The sequence below is a fragment of the Lytechinus variegatus genome, chromosome 11 (genome assembly GCF_018143015.1).
Source record: "Lytechinus variegatus isolate NC3 chromosome 11, Lvar_3.0, whole genome shotgun sequence".
Lineage (NCBI taxonomy): Eukaryota > Metazoa > Echinodermata > Echinoidea > Temnopleuroida > Toxopneustidae > Lytechinus > Lytechinus variegatus.
Window position 1 is genome coordinate 14,072,343 of NC_054750.1, and position 12,155 is coordinate 14,084,497.

At 36.5% G+C, this 12,155-nt stretch overlaps 1 protein-coding gene across 1 annotated transcript in view; it reads right to left on the reverse strand.

Moving 5' to 3' along the window:
• LOC121424006 (RNA polymerase-associated protein LEO1-like) overlaps positions 1-12,145 on the reverse strand; it is a 53,358-nt gene extending 41,213 nt beyond the window's left edge. The window contains exons 1-8 of the mRNA XM_041619572.1: positions 11,864-12,145; positions 7,009-7,144; positions 6,143-6,614; positions 5,269-5,448; positions 4,302-4,389; positions 3,098-3,281; positions 1,498-1,652; positions 524-599 (exon numbers count right to left, since the gene is read on the reverse strand). Coding sequence (XP_041475506.1) covers positions 524-599; positions 1,498-1,652; positions 3,098-3,281; positions 4,302-4,389; positions 5,269-5,448; positions 6,143-6,614; positions 7,009-7,144; positions 11,864-12,112 — 1,540 coding nt within the window. The 5' untranslated portion in view covers positions 12,113-12,145. The remainder of the gene's footprint in view (positions 1-523; positions 600-1,497; positions 1,653-3,097; positions 3,282-4,301; positions 4,390-5,268; positions 5,449-6,142; positions 6,615-7,008; positions 7,145-11,863) is intronic.
• Positions 12,146-12,155: the final 10 nt, after the last annotated feature.

Genomic DNA, 12,155 nt, shown 5'->3' on the forward strand with positions numbered 1-12,155 from the left:
TCAATAAAGAATTTTTTCACCCCATTCCACACATAAGAAGTGTAAAAATGAACACATCTTTTGGTATTTTAATCAGGCACCTGACTAAAATGAATTTTTTGCTGCAAATTTACCCAACAGTTCATTTCGAGTCCTCCACATCATTACTGTTGGAAGGTAACTCATTCATCTAATCCAGTAATGAATTGAATGATAAATGGAGATGATTTCTTTACCTGATCACTTGGAAAGCGTGAATGCTTGTAAGCAGGTAACCAGAGGACCGACTGCTTAAGGTCCTCTCCAAGGGAGGGACCTGGTAATGAGGATTAATGCCCTACCAAAGGGCACTAGCGCACTGGTGGAAATCGAACGGGGATAGCGGAATCTGAAACCCAAGCTCTACCGACTGACCCATCGCGCCTAATTTAAATAGTAAAACACACTTTTGGGGGATTTGACTTAAAATAGGCTTTAAGATATTTTGAATACGAGCACTGATGACTACATTATTCAAATTATATGCAATTGATGAGTAACTTACCTATCATGAGCTTGTCTGTCTGAGTGCTTTCAAGCTCCTCTGTCAATGAGCTAATAAGATCTTTTTGTGAACTCACCTATGATGGATCAAAAGAGTAAAAACACTTGAAACCTTGCATCTATCCTTTTTGTTAAAAAAAAAAGAGATTTGTGTCAATGTCCCATATTCTGAACTCTGGTTGAATTCATACTCTGATCTAAAGTTGTGGTTTAACCATGGATATTACACATATCTCTAACAGTACAGAGTTGATTTCTCAGCATATCTATCACTTCTCGGGAGCGTTTAATCAAAATTTTCATCCGACAAGTTGTCAGAACTGACAACTTTCCCTGACACTGATGGGCTGAGAAGCACAGCTACTACATGTATGGTAACTGTCCAATATAACAGGACTTGTTGGATCAAATGTCCGACAAATTTTTTCATTTTTTTTCCCCAGAAGGCCTATATCATTTATAGCCCTCTGGAAAATATAACTGAAAATAGTTTTTTCCCACTGTGATAACGCAATGACAGAGCAATGTGAAAATTGGAAACAAAATTTTGACATTTTTTGGCTTCCCATAATTTTAACACAAACATAGACCATGGCCTAAGTTAAAGTTGACTTTAGAATACTAGTCTATGGATTTAGGACTTAAAGTCTAAATCTGCACATGCTAAAATTATATTTACAAACTGGCTCAGCAAATAAATGACAAGTATTCATGCCTCTTATCCCAGAAGATTAAGACTCTTGAGTCTCGAGAGATACAAATGGAAAACCTTCCCATTTGATATCATGTTATAAAAGCTATTCTTTTTCACTCTCCAAGGTGTATCTGTGTATTTTATATGTCTGCTTAACCTGATACAACAGGGCTTCTTAGACATACTTCTTCCATCACTTACAAAGTATAGTTTTTTGTCAAATGTCACTTATTTGAATAAAATGGGCATTTACATATAAATAGCATCTTTCATCTACCTACCAGAGCACGAAGTGCGATGACCTCGTGTCGTAACCTCATAATGCATGAGACCTGACCTTGGTACGCATCTCTGCTTTTCTCTGTCCATTTCTGAAGCTCCATCTCAAGCTCTTTCAGGTCAAGGGTCATGTCTGTTTCCTTCAAAATTGTTTGTCCTGATAAAAACAGAGATTATCAATGTTTGATTTGAATGATATATGTAAAGAATAAAGGAAATGTTTGATCATAAATTGTTATGGCAAGGCACAATTTTTGAAAATTGTAATGTCACCATCTTTTCATTACAATTATAGAAACCTGAAATTAGCTCAATATTACAAATATTTATATTACATTGGATAGCCCAGAGCAGAATACCAGAAATATTCCACAATTAAAGGAATATTATAGAAACCTGAAATTAGCTTTATAAATATTACAAATATTTATATTACTTTGGATAGCCCAGAGCAGAATACCAGAAATATTCCACAATTAAAGGAATATTTCACAAATTGTAGCAGCATAAAGAAGTTGATCCTCATACAAATACTATTCAAATTTGCGACTATTCTACCCTCCTTATTCAAAGAAAACAAGTTTAAAATATAATACTTATGGCATCATAGCGATTGTACGATCAGGTGCGAATTGAAACAAATGTATCCTTTACTCCAAAGGGCTTGCAATTGAAAAAATAGGTGGAAATGGAGATGGGTGGAAGATCTCCATAAATAAATTTGATTTGTGATCTCTCCAAATAATATTTTGAAACCTCAATAAAAGTTGAGTGAATGCGCCATCTAGTCTTTTTTAAAGAACTTCTTGATTGTCTATATTTCTAAACCATACAAAAGGATACTTTCCACACATGCCCTAAACCAGGAGTTTTATTGACAGATAAATATTTGATTCCCAAATCAAATATAGCTTATCACATGTATTCCATACAAGAGCTTTCCAGATAGGAAGTCTTTTCTTGAGTCGCATGTGAAACTAAATACTTAAAATCATCCACTCCTTTGTGATTCTATAGATTGGGTGTATACACATGACGGTGGAAATCGTCTCCTTCTTGATGCTTTTAATACCGGCCCTTCTATCACGACTCAGCCAAGGCCTCTTATTAGTGATCAAACGGTCAGTACAAAAACCAACATGGAAATGATAATATCCAGTCATCTTTGAGTGGTCAATATTGTATACAATCACTGGCGTACAGATGGAGGGGGGGGGGCTTGGCGCCATGGACCCCCCAAAAATATAATGACCAATAAAAAAATTGCAGATAAATGTAGAAAAAGAAAGATAAAGGGGTGAAATCTATACATCATTTTCTGGATATTATGTAAAATTCTATCACAAAATTAGATTTTGTATGTTACAAACTTTGGATTACAAAATTTGGATTGCTTCCCCTAGCTCCAAAACTTATTCAGAGATTGGAAAACTAATCCAGATCACGTTATTGAGACATCTCAACAACTAGTGACTTTTCGGGACCATCTTCATATCATGTTTGGTGTTATAATTGTGTAAAAATTGACCTTACACCAACAACAAATGGTCAACACTGAACTTGAAATCACCCACTGTACATAATGACCCAAAGGTAACTTACCAACAAAAGGAGGTATATAGCACATGAGGGTGCAGTTGGTCCAATTATCAGCTAGGTCAGAGTATTTACTATTCAAGACAATGTCATCACTGAAGCCATGAAGCGCAAAGAAATCCACCGCGGAATGGTCAGCATACACCACTAGAGAATCATAAGGTCCAACGATGCTTACATCTTTCATTTGCTGAAAGATAGGAATGGAAGAGGGAAAAAGGAGAAGAGTGTAAAAAAAAACACTCTTTGAAATCAGTTTGATATTTAGATTGCAAATGATAATATTACAATGTAGATTCTGTGAGAATCGATCTTGTTATATTTGCTCCAATGGAATAGCTGCATACATGTAGTATAACACCAGTAGAAACATAGACATATTTTTGTATCTCAAAATTTTAGTTACAGGTTATTATTATCATTGTTGTTTGTTTGGGATCACCTGTGCCTGGGAGGCAAAAAGCAAACTGAATCACTATAACCCATATATATATATATATATATATATATATAACTGACGGGGTGGGGGGGAGTGCAGGTGGACCACCCTACACCGGAAGTTCCTCCTACTCTTATATGAATAGTGCAATGGGTTCTTAACGTGCAAAGGTCGTGACTCTCCTCTACACGGGGCCTCCATTTAACATCCTATCCGAGGGAGAGTGTTTTCCATTGTATTATAGCCTGCATCGATGAAACATGGGAGAGACGTTTACACATAACGCACTGGCTTCAGTCATCCGCCCGGGGTGGACTCGAACCCAAAATCTTTGGTTAGAAGGGCAGACGCGTTACCGACTGAGCCAACAACGCTCTCAGTTTGTTTCAGTTTGTTTCAATTACCATCATCAACACCAAACCACAATCACCATAACTACATGTTTTATTTTCATCATCAGCACCAACAACATCCCTAATACATCACCTAGCAGAATCACAACCATTCATAATTATAACTTTAACCAATAAAACCATCATCAACACCACAACCACCAACACTTCTACTACTACCACTGCCACCATCATTACCACCACCATTACCACTCTATCTAAAGCCCACCAACATTAAACTTTTATCATTACTGCCATCACTATCACCACAACAAACACAACCGCCACTATGTTGTACCATCATTGCAAAACAACCACCATTATAATTACAGATTGACACAAATAAATGTAATGTATGGTGGAAAACAAAAGAGCTTACCCTTAACAAATATCTCCCGATACCACATCTTCTGCATCTCTTTCTCACGCCCATCAAATCGATCTGGACAATCTTCTCACCTGGACGGCTAGTATGATAAGAAATAAGATGAGGACAAAGTATTTATTCATTTGCTTCATAAAAGGCTCCTTGTGGAGCATTGTGGCCCAGTGAATTAGTCTTCTGACCTTAAGACAGAAGGTCGAGGGTATGAATCCCAGCCATGGCATAATTTCCTTCAGCAAGAAATTTATTCACATTGTGCAGCACTCAACCCAGGTGAGGTGAATGGGTACTGGTAGGAAGAAATTCCTTGAATGCTTTGAGCGCCTAGGCAGCCCAGCTAAAGCTGGGGTAATGATAATAGCAGGGCCAGCTGGAAGAACAGTTTTCAGAACTGAAGTGGCTTCCTTGGGTAAATATACATATATTATCATTATTATAATGAAAAGGCTAATCTCCTGATGTGACAGATGTAATATTTTATCTTCATCATTCATCATATACATGTAATCAAGATCAATCAAATTAACAGTAAAGCCTGTATGCTGAACTCCATTCTAATTTACACTAACGTCTGAATCTTTGGTTTAATAGTAGAAAGATAAAATGTGACATTAATTCATCCTTGACAGCTTATTTTTTATTCACTGTCACATTTTATAGTCAAGCTAATAAATATTGTCTGCAAATGAGAACTAACATAATTTTCTTGTTTTATTAGGCTGCTGTCAATTTTAAGCTTACATGTCAAGTTCACCCCGACAAAAAATTTACTTGGATAGAAAGAGAATTTAAATATTGGACAAGCATAACACCAAAAATTTCATTGAAATCGGATATGAGATATGGAAGTAATGACATTTCAATGTTTTGGTGAATTAAAAAAAACACCAACATGAAAAAAAAGTGATTTGGTATGAGAATGGATTCTATGAGGCAATTATCTACTAAAATAAAAACTCACATGTGAGACTTTTCCCAAGTTGCACAAGCCACAATCCTTGACTCGATCCCGACCGTTGATTCTATTTCTTCCAGGGTTGGGTTTAGACTTAACTCCTCTCTCCTCTCCTTCCTCTGTTTCACTGCTCTCAGGAATTCATGGATACCTTTTGAGAAGTCCTTTTCTTCCTCTTCTTCTTCACTATTTGGATAGGTTTCACAAAATCAGTTAAGATCAATTTTAGTTTGAGAAGAAATTGATTATAACCAATTGCAAGTCTTTATAGAATGACCCGGTCTACTATTATAAACTGATATGATTTGCATAATAACACAAGTAAATAATTTACTCGATAACAAGAGTTAAGATTTTTAAAGAATACATGTAATTGTTGACGGTTTTGATATGTTTATTTCCTGAGAGGATGTAAACTTTAACCTTTCTCTTCCTAAATAATCTGGTTTTAAGGCCATTAAGACATACATGTACATTGTACCAGTCTAAATGCTTACAGATTTATTATTATCCCAGTTATCTATTCAATCAAGTATTCCCACCTTCAAAAGTATTCCAGTCAGTCACAATGTGAGATGCTAACAATGATGGACAAGGTACAATAACTTTCAAATGCTACGAGTACCAATTGAGCATCTGGATGGACAGCAGGACTGGAAAATGACAAAGTGTGGATTTATACTTTGCCCAAGGATGCTCATTACAAGGCAAGAGTCAGAACCAATATACCAAGGCTCTTCTTAGCTTATATCTAAATTAAACTTCACACAAGAATGAGAATACAACTACATCATGTACATGTATGTCTTCTTTTCTTTTTTTTGGGGGGGATATGCTGTTATGAAAAGGATCTAATGTGGATAATAAGATCAAAAATTACCTTTCCTCCTCCTCGCTGTCAGAGTCACTGAACACATCAGCGAATACCTTCCTCTGCTCTTCCTCCTCCAAGACATCTTCTAAATCCTCCTTAGCAACAGAATCTTCATCCTCCTTAGCAACACAATCCACCTCCTCCTTAGCAACCGCATCATTAGCATCATCTTCATCATCCCCACCAGGTTGACTATTAGCGCCTTTACTGTTCTGTATTACTTTAGTTGCCTCTCCGTCACCTCCAATTTCTAATAATCTCAAAAGAGGACTTTCTTTGGTTTCACCTGAATCATTAGTCACGCTGGGATCTACATCTGCATCAGAGTTTATTGTCTTAGTTGGGTTGTCACTGTTGTTGGTAGGGTCTTTGTTCACATCAGCATTATTGTTCTGTGATATTGTTTCTTTCTGTGCCGTATTTTGCTCTATTTCTCTCTCCCGTTGGAGAATCCTTTGCTGCAGTTCCAGGGCCACATCTAGTTGAAAGTCAAAGGAATAGCCAGTTACATTACGGTATAGAGTTTAGACTTTCACATTTTAGACACTGACAATACGGAATAGACTGTAGACTTTAATGTTTTAGTCACTGAGCCTGACTGAATCCAGAACAGGTATTAGTCCATAATCAAACAAGTAAATTACACTGATATGTTCATCCCTAATTTATCATTAGTTCTTGGTAAATTACATTGCACAATAAATACCTGTAATTTTGTTTCATTTATGAATCTATGCAAATATTAACCCAGAGCTGCACATATGCGGGCTTGAGTCTATGGAAAACACATAAACAGCAAAATCATACAGTCTCTAACTGGTTAACAAATGATGAAAATATATTGAAAATTAAGAAAAAGTTGTTTTTCTCACCCTTTCTACTTCTGAGAAGTACAAGTGTTTTAGCCCATTTTCCAGTCACAGTAGAATAGAGAACTTGAGGGGTGATATCAGGAAGACATGTGTCATAGAGACCAACTACTGTATGGAGTAACTCAACATTTGAAATCTGCAATAGAATATATGAAAAAAAATCAACAATATACATTTCAATTTTTTTTCAGATATAGACATGTATATAAATAAATGGTAGTAATTTAGTAGCCTACCTAGTTACAAAAAAAAGAATATGAATAGCAGATGACGTGTTACTAATCAGCTCTTCTCCGAGTGAATTACAGGAGATGTTGAAGGTTACCAACAGCTACTCCAAAAGTTGGAGGTACAAGATCAACTAACCCTAATAAAAGCTGTGTAGTACCTTTCAATAATAAGGGTAAACATTAAGCCTGAGTCATATCGATTATTTTGAAAACCGGTGTTCGACAGCTCTAATTCGATCGAACATCGATGCATCGAATATTGAAGGCGGGGAAAATTTAGTCTTGTTTTTGTGTCGATGCGATGCGCTTTGCATATATACGCACTGACGGTATGCGCTGGCGTTGGCCGGGTGAGCGTTGCACAAGCAGATGACAGAGCAAAGTTCGTTTGTATTTTCCATGATCACAAAACACACAAAAAAGGCCGGGGACCAAAGCAGAATTCTTCCCAAAATATCTTCAACAATGATATTTGCAGATGACAACATATAAGTTCAAATGAAACAATAATAAAGACATGAATCACGTAGAGTCGATCCGAATGATTTTCGGTCGACTAGCATTCGCAGTCCATTCACCAGCCCCGTCCGCAGCTCCGTACACTCACTCTCCCGAAACGACAGGCGTGCTTGGCGTCAGCGCCAGCAAACAAGTGCAATCAACGGAGAGCGCTGTAACTTGCCTGAGATTGTGTAGTTGGATCCAAAATGAGCTCCAAATAAATTTATGGGAATAAATACGTGATTTTCTCTGGATGGTCATTTGAATTGCTATTCAATGCTGATATAACGATTGTGAGGAAAGATTGTGGAATATGAGTTATGACGATGTTCGAGAATTAATCCTGATGACAATCCAGTTTTTTTAGACGCAATTGAGCATGCGATCAAAATAAATACGAATGTTTCGAATCGAGCCCTAAATTCATCTAAATTATTACGATTTAACAAGATTTTATGGTCATACTAAGAATATTGACGATGTCAGCAAACTATGTTATGTTCATATGGAAGACATAATACTGGGATTATTTCTATTGTTATTCCATCTCTGGACGTCTCCTCCAAGCTCCGAGAAAATAAGCACAATGCGCATGCGTGTTTGATGACGTATGACATATTTTCCCATTCATGAAATCAGAGTCCAAAGTTGGGCACAAACTAGCTTCAAATTGATAGGAAAAAATATCAAACGCAATTTTCTCTGTTTTGTCATGTTAAATGTTATTATATGGTGATATTACGAACTTGAACAGAGTTTTTGCATGTAGACAATGTTCGAGAATCAATCCTGACGTGATGATTATTTTTTTAGACAAGTGCACTAGCTCGACTCAAGTCAAGTCGATCGTCATGAGATGTCCGCCATTGAAAATTGAAACGAAATACAAACGTTTCACATCAAGCTCTAAATTCATATTAATGATTATCATATGCAAATTATTGTTAAATATTACGATTAAATAATGCTCTATGGTCATGATTTTAATATTGTTCATGAAAGCAAGATTCATTTTACGTTGATCGCGTCAATTTCCGGCCATTTTCTGGTTTGATTAAAGAACAGTACTGCGCATGCACGATCGGTGGCCATGACTTCCATTCATGAATTCATCGTGCATAAATTATCTCGGCACGAGCAGACGAGTAATACTCGAACTATGATCGAAATAAACTTCAAATTAATGGTGAATAGCATCATAATTACTCATTCGGTTTCATTTTGGGGGCAATAGAAATCAAGTAAGTAGTAGTAAAGTTGGACATTACTGATATTTTGATGATTGATTGTGTAAACCAAACGAATTGGCCGGCCGACGTATTTTTTTTTTTTTTTCGATGCACCGATTTTGCAAAATCTGCACCGGTGTTCGATGACATCGATCGAACACCGATTTTAAAATCGATTCGACTCAGGCTTAGTAAACATGCACTCCAGCTCCCGTCCTGGAATCTCTGGAGTGACACAGTACTGACATCTTCGACACCCACATCCTGGCATCATAAAATCTAGTGACAAGATAAACTCAATGGAAAAGATCATCTCAAAAGGCATACAAACTTTCTACATGCTTACAGGAAGTGGAGCATACACAGGAGGCCTTCTACCACAATACTGTGCTTCCCTCTGGAAGGTCTATTGCTATGCTCTCTGGAGCAGCAGTATTACATATTACAAAAGGGATGGAGAAAAGACTTGAACAGGCACATCAGCTGTTCAAGAAAGCCCTTGGTCTCATTAGAACAGCAGCAGATGAATCGAAAATGTGCCGAGGTCTGCAGCAATTCTAGGTACAAATTGCTGCAGACCTCTGCGCATGTGCAATTTTCGATTTGGCAGAGAATTTAATACATGTGATGAATCGAGAACCGGATTCAAATCACCGATCTGAGACGTTTTCAACAAAGGGCAAGGAGTTAGTCTGTGTCTGATGGTAAATTTAACTGTAAAGTAAGCGGAGTGTATGTTTAGGTCTTCATATGTTGCCTTTGTTACCATAAAGTGCCACAATTTGTCTGTTTTTTGATCGAGTATTTATCCTCCAAGGGTTCGGATAGGTGGAGTGGAGGGTAGCGGTAGTGGCCTGCTAGCCTGTTAGTATACCCAGATGTTGTGTGTCCGGACAGGTTATTAGTCCAGATGATCAAATTAAGAAAGTCATTTGGAAAAGTTTACAAGCAAAGTCTCATCAATTTTAGTACAAAATGTACTATAGAGAACAAAATAGAAGATGATTATGACTATCATGACTATTGAATTCATATTCCAAAGACAAAAAAGAAGGCTTCAAAAATAATTATAAAGTGTCCGGACACCCGACCCCCCTAAGGTAGTCTGTAACTTTGTTGTTATTTAACTTTATTTCTTAATTGAGATTCAACAAATGTTAAGTCTAACTTCTAAGACATGGCCTGGATTGAAATCATGCCTATTTTTTTCTCTATCTCATATTGATATTAAAACAAGTTGACAACTACCGGTACTTATAATTTCATTGATAGGGAAACTATAAATAACAAGCTCTGACTGAGCTCTGCTTTAGTTTGCCCTTCATAATTATAGGCCTAGATCCTACCTGTCTCCAATCTGAACATTAAATTTGTATAGTGAGTGATTGTATTACCGACCGGCCTTATATTACTGAACGCGCGCATCATACGCATCAGAAATTAATTTCATACGCTCAAATTTTTGCAACATCCTTCAAAGAGAACTTGAATAGAAAAATAATAATATATGGTCAAATAGCTCATCGGTGATTTTGTTGTTTTCTGAACTTTTCCCATAGAAAACACATGTTCGGTAATACGATACCTTTTTAAGTGACCAAAATATTCACACGCGAAGAGGGGTCCGATTGGAAGCGGAAGCTAATATTGTAAAAAGGAAAAACGATTTCGGCAAAATTTTGGTATATATTTTGTAGGTAATTGTGTATTTGTGGTGAAAGTTTGGTGAATTTTAATTTTATGACAATAATGCGTTTGATATGATTGAATTATTCATGAAAAGTGTTTGGTAATACGATCCACTACCATATAGGCCCTAATATTCATCTTATTTATTTAATGGTGATGTGGATGTATTGTCATGATTTTATTAATCAAATGATTTAGCGTCTTTTAAAAAATAATGCTGGGACGTTACATTCCAGGTTACTGTTACTAGTGTTAGTGTTGCACCTCTGCTCAAGTGCATGTGCATGATCAATTGATGCTTAGCCTTAGGATCATGTAACATATTGGGCCGATTGCACGAAAGGGTCTTTCCAAGGACCGTCTTTCGTGTCGCCCATCTTTTATGATATGCTATAAGTGAGCACTTGTTCACTGCTACCATCTGGCCTGTGGAGAATCTACAGGTAGGACTATGGTATGCCAACGCTGTATAGAGCACACACTTTAAAAAGTCATTAAAATATCACTTTTGTGACCAAAATTACTAATTTACATATAGTTTTAATCAATTTATCATTAGTAATGTGGGAATAATTTTTGTATTCACCAGAACGCTCAAAAACTTGAATTTTGGGCATATTTTTTGTGTACGCCCTCTGTTGGTGGAAAGTAATATGGCAAGAAAATTCTCATTTTTTGATCTCTATTTTTAATTAAGAAAAAATTATATAAAGAATCAAATTTAAATAAGAGCCAAGCGGTATGAATTAACAGGTCTAATGGAAACTGTCAGTGTAAAAAAAAATCAAGCATTTGCCCCAAAGAAAAAGAGAAAATAAGCCAAACATTGCCACCTTTATTTTGTCACACATAGAGATATAACTGAGAACAAGGTTATATTATAACCTTGTTCATTGAATGAGTGTAAGCGAGGTGTTTCTGAAATTTATGATAAAGAAGATTTGTTAGCTTGCTTTTAAATCAAATTTTATACAATTTCATGATATATCACATTATTTTATAAACAAATATTATGTTAATTTTAACAGACGAATAAAATATGTTTGCAGGTAATCTATTTATAAAATGTGTTTCATATGGCGCATCATAAAAGATGGGTGACACGAAAGACGGTCCTTGCAAAGACCCTTTCATGCAATCGGCCCCAGATCTGCACCCCCAACGTTCCGGCAGAAAATTCCTGTCGCTCCCGCTGTGGACACTTACCCCAGGCACGACGTCAATGCTTTTGTACTTGACACTCTCGAGGAGACGTCGGAATTCAACAATAACTGGAACACACGCTATATCTTGTTTTGTCTTGCTATTTTCGGTGCATTTTTCCGTTGACAATACTAATAGATCACTTGTTGTACCCTCAGCTGATTTAGTAATTGCTGGTCTGTTTTCGCGTCGTTTACATGTGAAGTTTGCAGTGCTTAGTCGCACCGATATTGATCCCAAGGGCGCTGCCATCTTTATTTTCTAAACAGGCTCTACATTAATATTCATTTATTAT